This window comes from Ranitomeya variabilis, chromosome 7 (genome assembly GCF_051348905.1).
Source record: "Ranitomeya variabilis isolate aRanVar5 chromosome 7, aRanVar5.hap1, whole genome shotgun sequence".
Taxonomy (NCBI): domain Eukaryota; kingdom Metazoa; phylum Chordata; class Amphibia; order Anura; family Dendrobatidae; genus Ranitomeya; species Ranitomeya variabilis.
In genome coordinates this window covers 165,389,656-165,413,531 of record NC_135238.1, presented here as the reverse complement: position 1 = coordinate 165,413,531, position 23,876 = coordinate 165,389,656, and the positions used below count along the sequence as shown (strand labels likewise).

At 41.5% G+C, this 23,876-nt stretch overlaps 1 protein-coding gene across 2 annotated transcripts; it reads left to right on the top strand.

The window, feature by feature from the left end:
- Positions 1 to 1,040: 1,040 nt before the first annotated feature.
- On the top strand, positions 1,041 to 22,613 carry MYL1 (myosin light chain 1). Of its 2 annotated transcripts, none has more exons than XM_077272234.1 (7): positions 1,041 to 1,288; positions 17,962 to 17,989; positions 19,776 to 19,919; positions 20,369 to 20,542; positions 20,634 to 20,711; positions 20,889 to 20,931; positions 22,324 to 22,613. In XM_077272234.1, the coding sequence occupies exons 1-6, from the start codon at positions 1,172 to 1,174 to the stop codon at positions 20,915 to 20,917; spliced, it is 570 nt and encodes a 189-aa protein (XP_077128349.1). In that variant the 5' UTR covers positions 1,041 to 1,171; the 3' UTR covers positions 20,918 to 20,931; positions 22,324 to 22,613. The 2 variants fall into 2 exon arrangements, with proteins under 2 accessions (XP_077128349.1, XP_077128350.1); XM_077272235.1 differs by lacking the exons at positions 1,041 to 1,288; positions 17,962 to 17,989 and adding exons at positions 16,994 to 17,120; positions 17,635 to 17,659.
- The last annotated feature ends 1,263 nt before the right edge of the window (positions 22,614 to 23,876 follow it).

Genomic DNA, 23,876 nt, shown 5'->3' with positions numbered 1-23,876 from the left:
TTGGGCTTAACTCATCATCGCAGTATGTCATGTGCGGATCAACTAGAAAGTTATTGCAATGAAAATAGTTACACGGCTAGACGACAAATTCAATTCCATTCAGCGATATATTACATTATTTTTCATAGAATATAATTTGAATATTAATTAACTCATAGACACCAAATGTACACAGGCATATAGTTGGCTGTAGAAACATATATGTATTCTGTAGACGCTGGCACCTTTCTGGGCACAGAAGTTTGGAATCCTGCACATCCTAGTGAAGGCACTTCTTGCATTAGGTAAAGGAATGTATAGAAATAATGGTTTCCGTTAGTCAAGTGGCTTCTTCGTGAATTCTAAGCCGCCTCTGTGTCTTGAGATGTTAGCTCTCCTTCAAAATGTAATTAATATACAAAAGCAGGGAGGATGGGGGGCATGTGCGTACAGTACATTCTCTCTGAAACTGGAGGAGGTGACAAGGACGACTTGCCATATACGTCTGCTTTTATTTTTAAACCCCGGGCTGCACACTGCTTGATCAACACTTTTCTGCAAATGAAAGGAAGGGAATTGGGGGAGGGCAAATATGACTATGTCAAAAGGGGGGCGGTGGGAAGTGTAAAGGGAAGGGGGGGTCATAGACTTTCCTGTACCCCATTCCGTTGAACATGAAATTCCATCCTGAAATCACATCCTCTGGGAGAACTTGGAATTTATGAGCTGGAGGGGGAAGAACTTGTGTGATTTACTGCAAAGGAACTGCACAAAATTCCTTCAAGAAATTAAGGGCAAAATGTTCCCACCTGCAACTAGATGTCAACAAGAGCTTTCCAGGCGGCTTATTCATGTGTGTTTGTCCTTTACACTTATCCTAAAAATCCGGCAGGCTGAAAAAAATAGAAGTCCCATGGCTTGATGTAGCCCTGACCCCCTTATATTCCATTTATAGTCTTAGTCCTTATGACATCCTCCTTGCCTGGGGAACTGTCCAATCCAGCAGCATGCATGGAGATTGTGCTAGGTACTAAGCGAAATATAAATATGCCCTAATAGTGAAAAACACACTGGTCCCACTTCTAGGCTCTGGGCTGAGGATCGTCCTGATCTTACCTCCTCCCTCAAGATAACACTTGGGCTGGTTTCTCTTTGGATCCTTATCTACCTCCCCTGTTTAAACTAAAGCACAATGGCACCCAAGAAAGACGTGAAGAAACCCGCAGCTGCCGCTGCCCCAGCAGCACCAGCCCCTGCCCCAGAACCAGAAAAACCCAAAGAACCAGCATTTGACCTGTCCAGTGTCAAGGTAACAGGGCTGCAAAGGGATGTGATGTGCTTTGGTCACTGGAAACTTAGGGGGTTAAGGAGAAGCTGATTCCTGCAGGTTGCACTCTTTAGAAATGTCTCCTTCTTAGGACACTTTGAAGACTAGACCCAACATTTCAAAGCGTCCTCTTGTGTATTGTGGATGTTTTTGTAGTTTTTTTAAGCACATTATCAGAATTAGGGATATATTTTATGGATATTACTTGTAATTTACGCGGTATAGTGCACTGAAATGAACACAATGGAGTAAGATCCAGTTGATCTAACTCTAAGTGGTTGGAAGTTCTAACGAACGTATCCTGAATCATGCAGAACGTGTCTTATACATTTATTTTACTTACCACTCATTGTAATATTTAAGCTATGTACCTGGTGATCTACACTCATCCAACAAGATGTATCAAATATTCAAGGAAAAGTCTTGAAAAGGGTTAAATAAAGAATAATTTTACTGTTTCCAGTGACCTTACACCACCCATCTCTCTACTGTGTGCAGTCAATGAATGCAGTGTGAAGTGTGATGTGGCCTCCTGAACATTGCTCCTTGGAGTGGTGGTAGGACTGACAGGTGGAAAGTTAATTACTCTGCCTCTTCTACAACTCTCCTCCTTCCTAGCATCCAATTGGTCTATATATGTGGCTCAGAAGGAGGATACCCTAATATGGGGAATAAAGGCTTGACTTCCATTATAAATCAAGATTAATGCATAATAGGTTGTTGCTCTGCTTGTAACCTAAGGTCCATCTGATGTACATTTCTTGGGTCATTGATTGCAATCTATTATCAGGATTGGTAGAAGCTGATTGTAACATTCTTCGATTGGAATAGAAGCATAAAATATCAATACAGTATTATGACTACTACTGTTATGTCACATCTCCACGAGGACCCATTCCCCCTGGGGGTGCCAACCGCCTGTAAATTAATTGACAATCCGTCAAATTAGCAAACAGTATTGAATGGGTGTCAAAACCATATGATGTGTTAATTTTTTAGGGTGATGGTAATGCTGGTCATTGTAATAGTAATTTTCCTCATTTTACAGCTCGTAGTAAATTCTGGTTATTAGGTTTTATCTGTGTGTTGACCTATAGGCATATGTAACTAATTATCTTCATCATTCATTAAATTTTTGGTTGTCCGTGATTTTTTTTAAAGTTGTTTAGAAGAAATGTAAAAAGTTCAGGTTGGCATCTCTGCTCCCCCACTACACTTTCTTACAAAACGTAGCATAACGCATTATCTATTTGTCAGCCTTAGCTTTATAGGCTATGGATTTTAGGTTTATTGCTTCTGATATTGATTTATGAAGATGTGAGTAGTAGTGGCGTGACTTTATAAAGAGAACAAGTCGCCAAGTCAAAAGTGGCCAGTCGTTGCCCTTATTTTATTCTTGTTGCTCCCTGTTGTGTTCAATATATACATATAATCTGGGGATATATATATATATATATATATATATATATATATATATATATATATATATATATATATATATATATTTATATTTATATATCCAGAGAAACATCGGCACTGCCTAAATGGGTGCGAATCTCCCCCATGGAAGCTGGTAAAAATCAAAAAAGGAGTCAGCACATCCACAACAATGAAAAAGTAAGGATCATTTATGCACCCACACCAGCTACGTTTCTCAAGAAAGGCTCCATAGAGAGAAATGGAATGTAGCTAGTGTTGGTGAAAAAAGAATCATAACTTTTTCTATTTTTTTCACTGTTTTGGATGTGCTGCCTTTTTATACATTTTTTTTTTAAATCCACCATTCAGTTCCAGAGACATGGGCCTTTGTATTCGGTGCTAAGTTTTATGGGTTGTTTTTTTTTTCCCAAAGGGGTGTGGCTCATACAGTCATAATGCAGAGAACCCGAAAGAAAGTCCTGTTATCCACACCCTATAAGTAAAGACCATAGAAGTTAGCACTGAACAAAGAGGGCCATATCTCTGGAAACAAACAGCAAGTTTAAAAATGTAAATATTAAAAATGGAATACGGGAGCAGCAAAAATTAAAACAAAAAGCAAAAACTGGGCACTTTGGACTTGGTGACAGGTCTTCTTTAATGAAGGTTATGAACTAATTGCTATCTTATACTATGTTTTATGTTATTTTCCCATTCTCCATTTCAACGGTAATTCCATTGAGTCATGACGGAGCAAAGTTCTTGAGGTCCATTTTTGCAGTGCTGTTTTAATGTTACGCTTTCCATTCATTTCCTTGCTGTCTTAAACCGTGACGCCAATATCTAATGGCGGTGGGATTAGAGGCAGCGCTACATCACACGATCAATTAGGGTTAAAAAAATAAAGATCGAGTCTCATTTTTACTTCAATAACTTCATCCTATCAGATAACTTTCCCTCCGCTCAGGTCATCTAAATGAATCTGTAACTGAGCTTAATTGTCTTGGTCATAAAATAACAGGAATATCATTAAGCTCATCGACGAATTGTTTATAGAATTAATTTATTTGCTTCAAAGGCTTTAACAATCTTATTTAGAGCACGAGCCGCTATGTGTGCTTAGCTGTAATAGCAGCTTTAATGAGAATTGCCTTCTTAATTGGGCATCGAGGGTGCTCTTCCAGTAAACGTTGCACAACAGATTTCTTCCGATTGCAAAGGTTATGTGTTCAGCAATACATTAAAATACTTAAGGAGCTAATAAAACGCCAATGTTTATACGTATTGTCATTTAGCAGCTGTTACTGCGGTGGGCGCCTTACTTTGTTCTGCAATCCAATTATACCAGAATGACAGCCGCGAGCCATGATCGCCATCTGCTGGCCACTTCCCTGCATTGCAACTGTCATTACAGCAATAATTAGTGATTATTGCTTTTATTATATTGTATTCCTTTTTTAACCCTAGCAAATTAAATTGTATTCTCCACTTTAGAATAATGTCTTTCAATATAGCCATATTGGGAGAAAACTATATTACACTAGCATTATTCTCAGGGTTCATGTAAAACACACACCTATGAATTGCTTTTTTTATGTGTGTTTTTGTGCATGTGTGTGTAATACTTTAAATCTTTTATTGCATCAAGTGTGTTTTTGTGTGAAGTCTTGTAACGTGATCACTTGCCAGCCAATATGCCCTAATGGAAGACTGCAAGTCCGGAAAAAAGGATTACAGTAAAGTAAGAATTTAATGGTGCCAATGCATTGACAGAACGTGACGAGATTATTGACATTTCTTACATACATAGGGACATTAGATCTGTTTTTGATAGGATGGTTTATCCAATTATACAGGTGCATCTCATAAAATTAGAATATCATCAAAAAGTTAATTTATTTCAGTTGTTCAATACAAACAGTGAAGCTCATATATTATATAGAATCATTACAAACAGAGCAATCTATTTCAAGTGTTTATTTCTGTTAATGTTGATGATTATGGCTTACAGCCAATGAAAATCCTAAAGTCATTATCTCAGTAAATTAGAATACTTGAAAAAATGATTTTAACATCCGAAATGTTGGCCTACTGAAATGTATGTTCACTAAATGCACTCAATACTTGGCCGGGGCTCCTTTTTCATCAATTACTACATCAATGCGGCGTGGCATGGAGGCGATCAGCCTGTGGCACTGCTGAGTGTTATGGAAGCCCAGGTTGCTTTGATAGCAGCCTTCAGCTTGTCTGCATTGTTGGGTCTGGTGTCTCATCTTCCTCTTGACAATACTCCATAGATTCTCTATAGGGCTGAGGTTAGGCAGGTTTGCTGGCCAATCAAGCACAGTAATACTGTTGTTTTTACCCCAGGTATTGGTACTTTTGGCAGTGTGGACAGGTGCCAAGTCCTGCTGGAGAATGAAACTTCCATCTCCAAAAAGTTTGTCTGCAGAGGGAAGCATGAAGTGCTCTAAAATTTTCTTGTAGACGGCTGTGCTGACTTTGGTCTTGATAAAGCACAGTGTACCAATACCAGCAGATGATATGGCTCCCCAAACCATCACTGATTGTGGATACTTCACACTAGACCTCAAGCATCTTGGATTGTGGCCTCTCCACTCTTCCTCCAGACTCTGGGACCTTGATTTCCACAATCCACACAATCCAAGCTGCTTGGGGTCTAGTGTGAAGTATCCACAATCAGTGATGGTTTGGGGAGCCATGTCATCTGCTGGTGTAAGTCCACTGTGTTTTATCAAGACCAAAGTCAGCACAGCCATCTACCTGTCCACACTGCCAAAAGTACCATTACCTGGTTTAAAAACAACAGTATCACTGTGCTTGATTGGCCAGCAAACTCGCCTGACCTTAAAGGGAACCTTTCACCCCGTTTTTTCAGTATGAGATAAAAATACTGTTAAATAGGGCCTGAGCTGTGCATTACAATAGTGTAGTTTGTGGACCCCGATTCCCCACCTATGCTGCCGAAATACGTTACCAAAGTAGTCGTTTTCGCCTGTCAATCAGGCTGGTCAGGTCGGATGGGCGTGGTGTCTTCCCCCAGATCTTGCGTAGTTTTCCGTTGGTGGCGTAGTGGTGTGCGCATGTCCAAGGTCCCGAATCCTGCACAGGGGTGTGAAAATAGCAGCGATGTCCGTTATTCCATTGGTGGTCGGTGGGCGCGTGCGCAGATGGCTATCGCGGCGGCCATTTTCGTGAAGCCGAGATGCGAACTCTGCTTCACGAAAATGGCCGCCGCGATATCCATCTGCGCACGCGCGGATGCCCGTGGCCATTTTCCTGAAGCCGCGGCCAGCAGAGCGCCGCTTCTGCGCACGCGCGGCCAAAGCAAGATGGCCGCGCCCACCGACCACCAATGGAATAACGGACATCGCTGCTATTTTCACTCCCCTGTGCAGGATTCGGGACCTTGGACATGCGCACACCACTACGCCACCAACGGAAAACTACGCAAGATCTGGGGGAAGACACCACGCCCATCCGACCTGACCAGCCTGATTGACAGGCGAAAACGACTACTTTGGTAACGTATTTCGGCAGCATAGGTGGGGAATCGGGGTCCACAAACTACACTATTGTAATGCACAGCTCAGGCCCTATTTAACAGTATTTTTATCTCATACTGAAAAAACGGGGTGACAGGTTCCCTTTAACCCCATAGAGAATCTATGAGGTATTGTCAGGAGGATGATGAGAGACACCAGACCCAACAATGCAGATGAGCTGAAGGCTGCTATCAAAGCAACCTGGGCTTCCATAACCCCTCAGCAGTGCCACAGGCTGATCCACTCCATGCCACGCTGCATTGATGCAGTAACTGATGCAAAAGGAGCCCCAACCAAGTATTGAGTGCATTTATTGAACATACATTTCAGTAGGCCAACATTTCGGATTTAAAAATCATTTTTCAAGCTGGTGTTATAAAGTATTCTAATTTACTGAGATAATGACTTTTGGGTTTTCATTGGCTGTAAGCCATAACCATCAACATTAACAGAAATAAACACTTGAAATAGATCACTCTGTTTGTAATGACTCTATATTATATATAAGTTTCACTTTTTGTATTGAAGAACTGAAAAAAATAACTTTTTGATGATATTCTAATTTTGTGAGATGCACCTGTATATTGCAGTTGTCATAAACACAAATCAGTCATCTGGTGTGATAGATTATGTTATCAAATCAATTAGTTTGCTACATAATTGAACTGTGTAAATTGCAATTAGTGGAGTCATAGCAGAAAGTTAAACTGGTTGTCCATTACTTTGATATTGATGACCCATGCTTTCAGATCACTTATCCTTTTGGATGACTTATTCAACTGACTATGATCTAAACTGCAGTACCATGTGGTGGCCACTAAGCAAAGTATGGCACTGTGCTGTTCAGCTCTGTATACCGTATTTCTATAAAGTCTCCACCATGACAGCTGATGATTGGTGGAGGGGCCAGGTATCAGACCTCCACCAATATGATATTGATGACCTGTAATAAGATTAGGTGATCAGGATCATAGTAGTGGACAAGCTCTTTAACTTCACATATGCAATGTATTAGACCAGCAAATGGGAAACCTGCGCCCTCTAGTACACAGGTTGGTATTACATCTTCATTCAACGCTAGATTCCATATGCAATTAGTCTGCAACCTAAGAAGTCTCAGTGGGCCAGCGCCCTTTTGGACATCTGCTCCTGTGACTTCAAAGTGTGCCCTTTACTGACAAGTTATACTGCCATTTATAAATAGTAGCACCAAGAAAAACACTGGTTTTGCCTAAATTACCCAATGAGATTTTGCTGGTTAAAACTCAAATGAATGAAATATGATCCATGTACATAATATTATTGTTCAGTGTTATCATTTTTTTAAATGTTAACATTGATCAAAATTCCTATTTTTATAGCTGACTTTTCTATGTTGAATTGTAGCAGATTTCTGCTGAATGGTATATTGGATGAATATTGATTTAACAGTAGGCCTTTTACTGTACACACCCGCTACTGTTCATTAACCCAACTTTTACTTATAACGTAAAATAGAGAGCTCAGTGAATAAGCAATATTTAGTATGATTATTTACAAAAAAATAGTGTAATAAAACATATCAGCTCAACAAAATTTATATTTATTGCTGTAATTCTAAAATGTATGCAGAAATGTGAGGATAATGCCTGCTCTGTGTAGGCATTATGTGGTGTTGTTACATCAGTAGGTGACACCAACCTTTAAACTCACCTTATTCAAAATCAGGGGCAACATCGAAGTCTAGAGGCCACATAGTAAAGTTATAATTGAGCCCAACGCCTGCCTTTCCCTGAGAAACAAATCTAATGCAGAAGGTGGGATCACAGCACATAGGTGAAGTCACAGTACAGCACACCTGCCAATTTTAAAAAATACAGAGAGGGACATGTATTGCGGCATTTACACAGTAATGTGCCCTTATTGAAGCCCCTTAGTGTTCTCACCCATTGCGAAATATCTTTTAGGGCACCAAAAAGTCTCCCCAAACACAGTATGATACCCTTGCAGTGAATTCCTTCAAAGTACCCTCCACATGTAAAATATGATGAAGCCACTGTGCTCCCAGCACAGTATAATGCTGGCAGAGTGTCTTCAACACAGAATAATGCCCCCACAGTGCCCCCAACACAAAGTGATAACTCTACAGTGCCCCAACATAGAATGATATCTCCACAGTGCCCCAACACAGAATGATATCCCCACAGTGCCCCAACACAGAATGATGCCTCTACATTTCCCCCAACACAGACTGATGCTCCCACAGTGCACCCAACACAGAATGATGCCCATACAGTTCCCCCAACACAGAATGACGACTCAAGTGTCCCCAGCACAGAATGATGACCCCACAGTGCCCCAAAACAGAAGGATGACTCCACAGTGCCCCCAACACAGAATGATGCTCCCACAGTGCCCCAACACAGAATGATGCTCCCACAGTGCCCCAACACAGAATGATGCTCCCACAGTGCCCCAACACAGAATGATGCTCCCACAGTGCCCCAACACAGAATGATATCTCCACAGTGCCCCAACATAGAATGATACTCCCACAGTGCCCCAACACAGAATGATGCTCCCACAGTGCCCCAACACAGAATGATGCTCCCACAGTGCCCCAACACAGAATGATATCTCCACAGTGCCCCAACATAGAATGATACTCCCACAGTGCCCCAACACAGAATGATATCTCCACAGTGCCCCAACACAGAATGATGCCTCCTACAGTGCCCCAACACAGAATGATATCCCCACAGTGCCCCAACACAGACTGATGCTCCCACAGTGCACCCAACACAGAATGATGCCCATACAGTTCCCCCAACACAGAATGACGACTCAAGTGTCCCCAGCACAGAATGAAGACCCCACAGTGCCCCAAAACAGAAGGATGACTCCACAGTGCCCCCAACACAGAATGATGCTCCCACAGTGCCCCAACACAGAATGATATCCCCACAGTGTCCCCAATACAGAATGATATCCCCACAGTGCCCCAACACAGAATGATGCTCCCACAGTGCCCCAACACAGAATGATATCTCCACAGTGCCCCAACATAGAATGATACTCCCACAGTGCCCCAACACAGAATGATGCCTCCTACAGTGCCCCAACACAGAATGATATCCCCACAGTGCCCCAACACAGAATGATGCTGCAACAGTGCCCCAACACAGAATGATGCTCCCACAGTGCCCCAACACAGAATGATATCTCCACAGTGCCTCAACACAGAATGACGACTCAACAGTGTCCCCAGCACAGAATGATGACCCCACAGTGCCCCAACACAGAAGGATGACTCCACAGTGCTCCCAACACAGAATGACGACTCAACAGTGTCCCCAGCACAGAATGATGACCCCACAGTGCCCCAACACAGAAGGATGACTGCACAGTGCCCCCAACACAAACTGATGCTCCCACAGTGCCCCCAACACAGACTAATGCTCCCACAGCACCCCCAACACAGACTGATGCCCCCACAGTGCCCCAACACAGAATGATTTCCCCACAGTGCCCCCAACACAGAATGATTTTTCCAGTGCCCCCAACACAGAATGATTTTCCCAGTGCCCCAACACAGAATGATATCCCCACAGTGCCCCAACATAGAATGATGCCCCTAGAGTTCCCCAACACAGAATGATGACTCCACAGTGCTCTCAGCAAAGTATGATGCCTTCACAGTGCCCCAACACAGAATCATTACTCAACAGTGTCCCTAACACAAAATGATGCCCCCACAATGCCCCAACATAGAATGATGCCCCCACAGTGCCCCACCACAGAATGATACCCCACAGTTCCCCAACACAGAATGATGACTCAACAGTTTCCCCAGCACAAAACGATGCCCCCACAATGCCCCAACATAGAATAATGCCCCCACAGTGACTCCAAAACAAAATGATGCCCGCACCAAGCCCCAACACAGAATGTTACCCTCACAGTGCTCCCAACACAGTATGATGACTCAACAGTGCCCTAACACAGAATTATGACTCCACAGTGCTCTGAGAAAAGTATGATGCTGCCACAGTGCAACAAACATAGTATCATGCCCCTACTGCCCCAACAAAATATGGCCTCTACAATGCCTCACAAACAGTATGATGTCCCCACAGTTCCCACACACACACATTATGAGACCCCAACAATGATCCTGCCCCATAGTATGATGCCCCATAGACAGTATACCAGCCTCTAAAGCCCAATCACACTCAGTGTAATGCCACAAGAGCCCAACTTCAGAGTATGATACCCCGCAACATTGTATAATGGCTCCCACAGCCCACCACTCAGTATGCCCACACCAGCCTTCCACACACAGTATGATTGCCCCCACAGTCCCCCACGTATTATAATGGCCTCCACAGCTCCTCACATAAATGAAAGACCCCAGAGCCATCCATACAGTATGATGGTTTCTAATGCCAACCATACAATATGACGGCCCCCACATAGTACAATCCACACTGTATGATGCCTTTGCAGCTCTCCACATCACGTTATGAGTCCTTAGAGGACTCCACAAGGACTGACTAATAATATAAAAAGTATTCACCTAGACCCATTCCCCTTATTTGCTGTTGTGTGCAGCTTAAGAACTAGATCTGCACAGACAAAGGCTCCCTCCTCCACCATCTCCACCATTCTCCATGCTGAGAATTCTAAAACTATTAAAATTGAGAAAACAGGGGTGAGGGAATGGGCTGTGGTGCCCCATATTGGCCGAGTGGTCTTCCGCTATTAGTGGTTTACAACTGTTCAAAATGTAGTTGCTTACATCACATCAGATGTCAAACGCATTATGTCAGATAGTGAATTTAAGGAGTCACAGTTGTATTACCAGGTAATGTCAGCCCTTGAATAATCTTACTTAATTATTCTAATGATTTAAAGCGTTCTTTAGATTTTATGACGTGATGTCATATTTAGTATAGGATGTGCTATCACTTTACTATCATTAGGGTTCTGAACTCTTGGACCTCCATAGATCCTGAGAGAGAAGGAAACTCAATGCCGGTGTGGTACAACATCTTCTGGACTGTTCTTCTTCTTTTCTGTGGCCCCCCAACCACAGTGTTGTGCATGGACCTTCAGCACAGCTCCATTCATATAAATGGAGTCAGCTGCAGTTTCCTGTACAGCCGAGTAGCTAGGAGAACTCTATGGAGGTAAAAATTAGAAGGGGCACGGAGCTTGACTAAGGCCGGGGTCACACTTGTGAGTGCAATGCGAGAAAGTAGCGCGAGTCTCTCTCATCAACACCCGGCACTGCCGCCGGCACTCGGGACCGGAGCGTTCAGCTGCATAGAAATACATGCAGCCGCACACTCCGGTCCTGAGTGCCGGCGGCAGTGCCGGGTATTGATGCAAAAGTCTTGCACGAGTTTTTCGCATTGCACTCGTAAGTATGACACCAGCCTGACACAACATTTCCTTCATCGTTAACGGTTCCCAAAATTGCACCTTCCTAATCATAACTTGACAGCATATCCTAACAATATGGCATCATGTTGTGGGATGGGATAACCTCTTATAATATTAACATATACAAATGTTTTTGGTAGTTGTAAATTATGTAAAATTCCACTTTAAAGAGAACCTGTCATGTCCCCAAATGCTATTAACCTGCATATATAGGGTTAATCTGAAAGCTAAAAGTGGTCTAAAGCTGCCCGGCAGCCACATTGAAAACATGAAATTTATTCCTCCTGGCAACTTATCAATTATTTAGGAGCAGCTTCAGTTAGAGAGCAGCGACTGTAACCTCGCCTGGCACGATGACTGACAGCAGCTCTGTACTGATCCACTGCTGAGCCGCTGTCAGTCAGTGCCAGGGTGGGGTTACAGTCACTGCTCACTATGTACTGAGCGTCGGCTGAAGCCATGCCTCTATGACTGCGAGCCGCAGGCTGCCGGGAGGAATAACGTTAATTTCCTCATAGGCTTTCTGCCATATCCATAACTCATACCCAAATATTAATGGTGTGTACATGTCCTATGATTACTGACACACCATTTTGTTCAGTATTTAGCATTAGTTAACAAATTTGAACCAAAGCCAAGAGGGGGCCTAAAACAGTAGAGATACAAACTTTTCATTTTACATCTTTGTGTAGGTTCCACTTCCAATTTTGGCTTACAAATACTGATTCTAAATACTTACCAAAGTACCGAAGTGTGAAAGGGGAGCAAAAAGTCAGATATTGACTTACGCATCATGCATTTATTCTTTACTTGTAATAAATACTACTCATTGAGATTTTACCTTTGAAAGGTTAGGGTCACTAACATTATTTGCATGCTAATGCTAGGCTGCTCTGATTAAGGCCTCTTTCACACGTCTCCAGTACGTGCGGTGACAGTTTTTACACATACTGGAGACACTGACACATGTAGACCCATTCAAATGAATGGGTCTGTGCACATATCTGTGTTTTTCACGGACTGTGTGTCCGACTGACCCACACGCAGACATGTCCGTTTTTATGCAGCTACATGGATCCCACGGACAAATTCAAGTCAATGGGTCCATGTAAACATGTACTGCACACTGATGCCGTCCATGTGATGCTTCAGTATCACACTGATGGCTGCAAGTGAAGAAGCGCTACAGTAAGCGCTGTTCCCCGGCGGCTGCTGCTAAAGCCGTCTCTCATCAGTCTCCCCTTCTCTGTCGGCAATCGGCACGAGCATAGGAGAATGATGTCTGAACGATGACAGCAGTTGGGGGCATTTGGGACTCTTACCCCCATCATCCGACACCTGCTGCCACTAATAACAGTGACAGCAGGAGCGGATGATTGGGGTATTCTACAGCCGCCACCTGCAGTCTAACTAAAAAAATGAATGAAAAACCCCATGTGGTTTCCCCCCTATTTTCTTGAACCAACCAGACAAAACTCACAGCTGGGGACTGCAACCCTCAGCTGTCAGTTTCTGCAAGTTTGTTTATCAAGAATAGAGGGGTCCCCATGCTGTTTTTTTCATTATTTCAATAAAAAAAACGGCGTGGGGTCTCCCCCATTTTTGACAATCAGCCTTGGTAAAGCTCATAGCTGGGGGCTTGTTTTCTCAGGCTGGTAAGGGGCCACTGATATAGGCCCCCCCAGCCTAAAAACAGCAGCCCAGAGCTGCCCTGAAAAGGCTCATCTATTTATATAATTGCTTTAAATTGTCTGTCATCCACTTCCATCTGGACGTCTTCGAATCCCACAGTCCACCCTGCCGCACTGTAAGTACGCCGACTGTCATATTGGAATACCCAAGTGATGCCCTTGCGCAGTACCACCAGCGGGTCATCGCCGGACCTTCCGGGTCGGCGGGGGAGGGGGAGCGGCAGCTGTCCATCATACTCACCTACTCGCGTCTCTGCATGTCCCTGCTTCTCTGGTGCTAGGAGCTTCTTCCTGTGTTCAGCAGTACGATGTGACCACTGAACATAGGAAGAAGCTGCCGGCTCCCAGAGACCATCTGTCAGTGAGAAGCTGCCATGGACCGTGATGGGAGCAGGTGAGTATAACAGGGAGGGTGAGCATTCCGATATTCACCACGGGCTGCTCCTTCTTCCGTGTCCTCTGCCTGTGACGTTCAGGTCAGAGGGCGCGATGAAGAAGCTGACAGCTGAGGGTTGCATACCCCAGCTGTGAGTTTTGCCTGGTTGATTCAAGAAAATAAGGGGGAACCAACGTTAGGTGTTTCATCCATTTATTTAGTTAGATCACAGGAGGTGGCTTGGGAATACCCCGATCATCCGCTCCTGCTGTCACTGTTATTAGTGGCAGCAGGTGTCGGATGATGGAGGTAAGAGTCCCAAATGCCCCACCTGCTGTCATCGTTCGAACATCATTCTCCTCTGCTAACGCCAATCGCCGGCAGAGCAGGGGAGAATGATGAGAGCCGGCTTCAGCACCAGCCGCCGGGGAACAGCGCTTACTGTAACACTTCTTCCCCGGCGGCCATCTGTGGGGTACTGATGCGGCACACAGGTGGCACACGGTTGCCACACGTATGCCACATGTAGTACACACATGGACACACCGAAACGGATATCTCCAGTACCGGTTTTTCTGGTACTGGAAATATCAGGATGTGTGAAACCGGCCTAGTAGAGGAATCTCTGGTATGAATGGTCCATCCTTAGACCATCCATATCAGATAATTATCTACATGGATAATCAGCTGATTAATTGGGCCCAGGTCCCCTTCTTAGGAGTCACAGCGCCATACATTGTGTAGTGGCCATGTCTGGTATACAAAAAAGATAGCGGGCAACACAAAGCATGAGTAAGTCCGGGATCAACCATATGCATATAAGAAAGACTATAAAGAGAAACTAAGAAAAAGGATATGCATAACACTGGGATCAACCATCAAAAGATAACAACTTTATTCATACAAAAAGGCACATCAAAACAAGACATACATTTAAAAGCATTTAAAAGCGGAAAAAACGGAAAAAAAAGCTTACTGGCCATGTCTGGTACTGCAACTCTTGGCTCAATCCTATTTGAATGGACTTGAGATCCTATTCCAGGCAAATTTGCTAGAATATTCAGAGCTTAAACAATGTTGGAGACATCACACTCATAGAAACACCGCAGTCCCTTTAATAAGTTGATTGGTGGGGGGCTGTTAGGAATTGTACCCACCAATAAGGTATTGATAGACTGTAGGAAAAAGCCATCAATACTAAAGTTCTGACAAAATCATTTATTATAAAGAGCATTAAGGATAGGTGCCATAGATGCAAAAGAATGTCGGAATTACAAATAGACTTTCTTCTCGATTATCACTTTCACATTCCAGTGATTACATAGCAAATCCTTTAATGCCAGAGGCTTTAGTAACTCAAGCTTGTACATTAGACTACCACTAGATGGCGTACACTACTAAGAAAACTTTTAGTTGGAGTCTTAGAAAGCCTATAGTAGAAAAGGATCCTAGACTGCTAATGACTATATATATATATATATATATATATATATATATATATATATATATATATATATATATATATATATATATATATTTATATATGGACTTTTGTGGCAAGTATTTGATGAATTGCTGGGGGGGGGGCGTGTTCACCCGTAGTAGCATTATTGTGCTTCTCCATTTCATTATACAGTGTATATATATATATATATATATGTTACAAAAAAAGCAGGCAGCACTCCATTTTCATTAAAGATAATATGTAGGATTTTAATGGACCCACATGTCTCTGCGACGTTTCGGCTCAAATGAGCCTTTCTCAAGCAGTGAGCATTACAACTTAGTGTATATATATAGACAATTCAATCATCCAATTAAAGTGCCATGTTTAACTTATACTTATTAATATTAGTTACATAAAGTGCTTAGGTGCTAATTAGTGTCCGGTGTTCACACATTTCATCTGGTGAGTAAATAGTAATCTCTGCGGTTATACCGGCTTACCTAAGGAGAGACATGCTGTCAATGGAGGAATCAGCGTTCTAAATTGATCACTGCGCATGTCTCAGCGCTTAGTATTACATCATAATCACATGTGTGACTGAAGGCCAATCGAATGCTAAAGGGCAATACCCAAAACCCGGCGCATGCGCTGTAGCATCCATAAGCGCCATATTGGATGCGGCAAACCGCGCACAGTTCTATTTATCGCCATCTTGGTTGTGGAAAATGTAAATACTAGTGAAAAACATATATTTTAAATAGAATCAACCGCCTCTATATCACTTCCACATAGAGGCGCACATATAAGATGCCTATTATCGCTCACAGGATACTTCGTGTCCATACCACAAACTAAAAATCCCTATCGGTATATAACTCATTTGAGCCGAAACGTCGCAGAGACATGTGGGTCCATTAAAATCCTACATATTATCTTTAATGAAAATGGAGTGCTGCCTGCTTTTTTTGTAACATATTGACTGAGGACGACCGGTGGACGGGTGGTCTGTGGGCTTTGCACCCGAAGATAAGTATAGAAGTTGTGCTGTTCCTTTTTTCTGCTATTATATATATATATATATATATATATATATATATATATATATATATATATATGCATGTACACATTTATACATTTAGATTTCTGTTGATTCCACTTGGAGTATGAAAAAAATGACAAGTATATGCAAAATTACATAAAACATCACGGAAAAGAAGATGCAACAATATACAGTATGTTCGATATTATGGGTAGTAAAATAGAATGAATCATCCTTCTGGTGACACTTTACTTAGCCGCTTCCCCTTTACAAAGTAGTAGCAGCTTTCCGTATATTTGATCTCTCCAGGTCGTTTGTTCTGATCTGCAGGCTGATTATATCATTCTGTACTGTCCGGCTACTTTACAATTGAGCAGTCATCAGTAGGGTTCTTTAGTTCTGGGATTCCCACAAGAAGGGAGCGGAAAGCTCGTGCTGTGTATTTTTAGACCTGGCCACGTTATTTACCCAGTTGTAAGTTCTGAAGGAATGGTTATTCCTAAAAATCTCTCACTGCCCAAAATTGTCCCTGGAAATCTCCTCCTTCTTGCAGAAAAAGTTGCTGACAAGTTTTACATGCATTAAAGCGTGTCAAACCCACTTCCTACTAAAAATAGCTCTCCAAATTAGTGGTCCTGGAAGGAGATCCCTCCTTTTGCTTTGCCCTAAGAAAGCCAAAAAGTCACCCAGAGGAGGGGCTAGCTTCCCCTCTGACATCTGAGATGGGCGGTCATGTCACTGCCCCCGGATAAATAAGAGGAGCTCGGCCGGGGCAGAAGGACCACACGCTCAAGCCCTCCTCAGGACAACTGCTCAGCTCCCTGCTCATCTCCCAGTCCCAGGCTCAACATGGTGGGTGTCCTAGTTTGTTTCTCTAGCTATATACTATCATTGCACAACACAGACTAGAAGAACTTTACATGAGACCTTATTAAAGGCGCTTCACTTTTAATAATACATGACACCTAAATGGGTCTTGGCATAAAAGTGAAGCTTCCATCCTAACATATATTATAAATATAGTTCTGGAGTATATACTTTTATTAAAATATTTTTTATTATTTATCTGTTTAGGTTAAGCCCTTTACCTTATCATGTTTAGAAACATATAGCCTTCGGTGTTGCCTATTTGTATAGCAGTAATTAGTATCCACTGGCAGGACAGCAAAGGATTCTGGGATAAAAGCCATCCATGCGTCCAATGCAAAGTCTCTGCGTAGGATTGTAGCAATTAACAATCAATAAATCTAATACAGGATCTGTCATAAGCTTAGTAATAGGAAACACAATATTTTTCTATCTACACTTTCTGTCAATGCCATTTCCACCATTACTAGCCTTTGGCATTTTTCTCTTTTCCTTGCAGTCTTTCTCCGCAGATGAGGTTGCTGGTAAGTGATAGCTGGAGATGAAGTAATGCCTTTCCACTAGTGATGATGATAATGACCGTTTAATAATATTTTACAAAAAAAAAAAAATGCCAAAAACAAATGGCAAGCAATCTTCCGCAGGAGTCACCATCATCTGGTCGCCCCATCCTTAGGCATCTCCTTCATTGCCGGCCTTGTTTGGTTCCCAGCTTCCTGTATGTCCCATGTGCTTGGACTTATCTTCTGCACCTCAGAAAGCTGTGAACATCAGACTACAACAGGCCTTTAATCGTAGTGTTTCGACCGATTTTATTTTTTAACAGATTGATTTCTCTCAAGATCAGCAGGATGGTAAGTTGGGAGCCGGGCCGGACATGAAATCTGATTTTATAGCTACTAAGTTATGTTATATAAAACCTACAAGAGAAAAAGTGAACTTCGTTACCCCAGAGTTTTTGTTCACGTTTTCTCTTGTAGGTTTTATATGTTTTGTGGCCAATGTGAACATGCGTTTAAATTCTGCATATGTACCAACTCAAGTCAAGCTCAACTTTTGTATTTTTTTTTAAGTTATGTTATATGCACAGCCCACAATCCTTATAGTCTGTGTGTTTAGTAAAATGTCTCCTGTGCCAATCTGGCACTAAGAGTGGAATATTCTACTTTATTTATTTTATTGGTGCTAGATTTGCCCTGGAGCTGATTTGCTAAATTCACAAGGTGTAGAATTGATCTATGTATCCCATGCTTTAGTAACTAAGACTCTTCTTCTGGCTTTGATGACTTTCCCTTATACAAGAAGGTACTTTGTTACAAATGTGGGATACACAGGGTCTGTATCAGAGCTGCAATGAAGACTGTAAATATTTACATTAATAATGTAAATATTTATGGAAATTAATTAGATTAGTTCCTGATGGATGCATAGACTGATAGTGTAAGACTGGCCCAAGTGTGCGTCATTCGCGATACCATAGATAGCGGGTGACATGACCGTGTGAGTCACAGAGGGTATTCCTGGGTACCGTAGCGTTGCCAGGCCATGCCCATTACTTTTAACAGCTAATACCACTATAAATCAGTCATCAGAGCTGTAATAATGTTCACTGCTTACTCCCTGTGTACATTGTAAAAATAAGACTATTACACCGTCACCTGTTATGCCCGGTGTTGATGTAGAGCCGAACAGGCGTCACACCGTGTAATTCTTGAGGGACTGCCAACCTCTAACACCGCATTGCTCAAATGAACTCTTATGTATAATATTGACATACAGAGAGTTTCTGCAGCAGCTGAGGCTTGTAGTGCCCCATGAAATGCCCAGGCAAAGACATTATTACTTAGTATCACATGGTACATGGCATACCGGTCATATATTAATATCTGCCCACATTCATATATGATCTGCATCACCTCTCATTGGAAAGATCTATCCTGTAACCTGTAATTCAAGTATATTATTATTAATATTATTTATTATTATAGCTCCTTTTATTCCATGAAACCCTACATTGTGTTGTGCTGCACAACATTCTATGAGGATTTTTTTTCTAATTACATATTGCATTAATTAGTAACAAACTTGAAGACCCCATAGATAGATGACACCAAACTGTGGTAATATTTCGATGAGTAAACCTGCCAGGTGCAGCTCTTGGCCGAGCATGTGGCACTTGTGAAAGCAAACGCTGACACTGTCAAACTCTTCTTTGGTGACAGGTGCCTATGTTGAGCATGTTAATTGCTAGTTGCTCTGGCGCTTTAAGGGTTAGGGGGTCGGTACGTCTATTCAGTTAGTGCTAGGAATGGGATATCTTATTACAGGAGCTCTGACCCTTCGCTAACATTAGCAGCTTTTTACAGTCTGCCTGTAAAACCATCTCTGACTTGATTTGGAAGCCGTTCCGTGTTACTGAAAATAACCCCGTTTCAAATGTCCCAGACTGAAAAAAAAGTAGCTGAACGAGCACAAATTCCATCTCCGCTGTTACAAGTGGTCATTCCGGGCTCTAGCATTCTTATACATTAGATCTTTTAATTCTATACATAGTACAATCAATGATAACAGTTTTAAAAAAAGCAAAGTAATGTTTCTACCACTTGACCAGCTCACATTTACTTTCTTTAATTCCTGTAGACTTCAAAGAGGCTTTCCTGCTCTTTGACAGGACAGGTGACAGCAAGATCGCCTACAGCCAGGTTGCTGATGTCATGAGGGCTCTTGGCCAGAACCCCACAAATGCTGAGGTCAAGAAAGTCTTGGGCAACCCATCTAACGAGGGTAAGTAGTCTACCTGTATTGACATATCATACTAGTATAGTATTAAAAAATGATAAGTAATGGATACAGTACATATATTACAACCTTGAAGCTTCTAAGATGATGGCCTGTTTGTAGGTTCTCTTCGTTGTAACGATCTTGCATACAGAAGATTGGCCATACGATTCTTGTAATTAAATGTTAGACCAAATTACAAAATGTATTCATCTCAAAGGCGTTCTGGATTTCTAAATAGATTATTTGTCTCTATATATGGCTAATATTATACCTATATTATATAGGGGAAAATTATTATTATACAGGGGGAAATTACCGTATGTAATTTTTAGTGAAGAACGAAAGGAAACTATTAATTAATCCCAGGCAGATATTGACTTCACAATATGTAAATGAAAAAGTTTTAATATTATGTGCTGAGACCAGGATAATATTTCATATATTCTTCACAGAGATGAATGCCAAGAAGATTGAGTTTGAGCAGTTCTTGCCCATGCTGCAGGCTGTTGCCAACAACAAGGACCAGGGCACTTTTGAGGACTTTGTTGAGGGTCTGCGTGTCTTTGACAAGGAAGGCAACGGCACCGTCATGGGCGCTGAGCTGCGTCACGTGTTGGCCACATTGGGTAACTTGTTTCTTCATTGCCTATACATTTCTTTAAGAAGTAGTGATCTGGAGATGTGATCATTGACAATTTGTTATGCCTGTCCTAATAGGTGAGAAGATGAAGGAGGATGAAGTAGAAGCTCTCCTGGCAGGACAGGAAGACTCCAATGGCTGCATCAACTATGAAGGTAAGCAAAGAACAGGATATATTACAGCTTTACATATAATCCTGAGTATATTTTCATTATTTATTGATTCGTCCATTTATTGATTCATTAGTTCATTTATTGAAAGTGACCAACACCTAGTTGTTTGGATCTTTGTTGTCATTCGGTAACTTTTGATATTTTTTTTTTATTTCCCAGCCTTTGTGAAGCACATCATGTCCATCTAAATGTATCATCTAAAGTAAGTCATATCTTTGATTCAAACTATGATATTTAACCCAAATTGTTGCCAATATAATACAGCTTTGCAACATAAAATATTACAGAAAAATGTATTATAAGAATGTATATTATACAAAAATATATTATTAAAAAAATAAAGAGAATATATAATAAATAAGATATATTAGACAGATATATATATATATATATATATATATATATATATATATATATATATATATATATATATATATATATATATACACTCACCGGCCACTTTATTAGGTACACCATGCTAGTAACGGGTTGGACCCCTTTTGCCTTCAGAACTGCCTCAATTCTTCGTGGCATAGATTCAACAAGGTGCTGGAAGCATTCCTCAGAGATTTTGGTCCATATTGACATGATGGCATCACACAGTTGCCGCAGATTTGTCGGCTGCACATCCCAAAGATGCTCCATACAAGGCAGGATGGATCCATGCTTTCATGTTGTTTACGCCAAATTCTGACCCTACCATCCGAATGTCGCAGCAGAAATCGAGACTCATCAGACCAAGCAACGTTTTTCCAATCTTCTACTGTCCAATTTCGATGAGCTTGTACAAATTGTAGCCTCAGTTTCCTGTTCTTAGCTGAAAGGAGTGGTACCCGGTGTGGTCTTCTGCTGCTGTAGCCCATCTGCCTCAAAGTTCGACGCACTGTGCGTTCAGAGATGCTCTTAGGCCTACCTTGGTTGTAACGGGTGGCGATTTGAGTCACTGTTGCCTTTCTATGAGCTCGAACCAGTCTGCCCATTCTCCTCTGACCTCTGGCATCAACAAGGCATTTCCGCCCACAGAACTGCCGCTCACTGGATTTTTTTTCTTTTTCGGACCATTCTCTGTAAACCCTAGAGATGGTTGTGCGTGAAAATCCCAGTAGATCAGCAGTTTCTGAAATACTCAGACCAGCCCTTCTGGCACCAACAACCATGCCACGTTCAAAGGCACTCAAATCACCTTTCTTCCCCATACTGATGCTCGGTTTGAACTGCAGGAGATTGTCTTGACCATGTCTACATGCCTAAATGCACTGAGTTGCCGCCATGTGATTAGCTGATTAGAAATTAAGTGTTAACAAGAAGTTGGACAGGTGTACCTAATAAAGTGGCCAGTGAGTGTATATACTGTATATATCAGAATAAATATAGTTTCAAATTATTTTGACTGAATTGAGTAAAAGTTAGATTAAAATTATTCCAGGGATTTATACGGCTCTATATTAGATACACAGTATGGATATGGACTTCTACTTAACCCTGCAATGCAAGATTTATTTTAATATTAGATGATGTGACATAATTAAATATTATATTATAGTATTTCCATGGATATCAATACTAAATTTCCTTTTATTTTCATCTCTTTTAGCACTACCTTTGAATGTCTCAGAAGACCTGGAGGCATGGAATCTGTACAAAGACCAGCAACTGGTCATTACCAACTTTACGGAAATGTACTGTACAAAACACCCATCAACATTTTTTATTCACCACCATTGGGACTCGTTTTTTTTCCATAAATCCTGTTATTTAAAGGAAAGACCACACAGGACGTATCACCCTGGCAAAGCTGGCGGAGATATCAGTCAAGCAGATATGTGTAACATGCCATGGATCACTGTACATCAAAAGACATCTCAATAAAATACCCTTTGTTAAGATGGTGGCTACAAAGTCTTTCTTAATTTACCTCTGCCCTTGGTGTTGGGCCAATATACCAAAGAACACTGTGTCATTCACTGCCAGAGGCCACACTAGCCTAAGGTGTAGTGGGTTTTCCTGATAGTAGAGTGGTTAATTTATTGTATTTCTGTATTCTATACTGTCTAAAAATAAAATTTTATTGAAAGAAACGTAAGGATGCTTTGTTGTTGGTGGGACAAGAAATCTCTAGAAGCCTTAAAGAACGCCTGTCACTTCTTCTATTGTTTTGCCAATGAAAACAACAATTTTGGAGCATCTTTTAATAGAATTCTACATTGTCCATACCTCTCTTCTACCTAGAAACCTAGGAATACATTGACAACTAGGTGTTACATACTCTGTCTAATGAGTGCTGGCAGAGTCGGTGTGTGTACAGACGCGCCTTTTGATCGGGAGAATGGTAACACCCAATTGTCAGTTTTATACATGTGTTTCTTGGAGGAATAACTGAGGAATGGCACAATTTAGAGTTTGAAGGAAAGGCCCTCCAGCATTGTTGTCCTTTACGGGATACAAGTTTTAAGTAAAAAAGGTCAGATGCCACAACAGGTCTTCTTTAAATCTTCTCAAGGCCAAACTAAACTTATATAAGGTATATTGAGACAAGGTGGGAACAGTGTCATCACATGAGTCTTAGACTAGCAGTACATGTGATAGCATTGAGTTTACAGTAACATGTAATGAGTTTATAACATGAACCTTCAAATACTCCTCATATTAGTCACTAGCACAATGCTATAAGCAAGGTAGATGCAGCTAATAAACTGAATAAATACAGTACACTATTGGCAGTTGGGGGTCTTTGGAAGTCCCTTCATGCAGTAATCCTTACCGATTAGACATTACATGCTGGGGCTTGTAATTTTCCATATCATATGAATTTTAGATTGTATTCGAGAAATGGTTAATTTTACTGCAAATAAAATGTCTTGGGAATCATTTCTTGAACACTAATGATGTGGTCATCTGAGAAAAAAGAAGTGAAGGAGCTCACTACGCCAATATCGTCCCGGATACTCCAGGAAGTTGATGAATGAATGTCAATTCCTGCTGGTGAAGTTCAGCTATTGTAGAACCAAAGAAGAAAAGCATTTCTATCCAGAAAATCAATATTTGTTATTAGAAATTAATTTAAAAACAGGATAAAATCTTACACATTTCTGGCATTCACTACACCCTTAGTCATAGGAAAATGATGTTGTCATCTGAGAGGTCAAC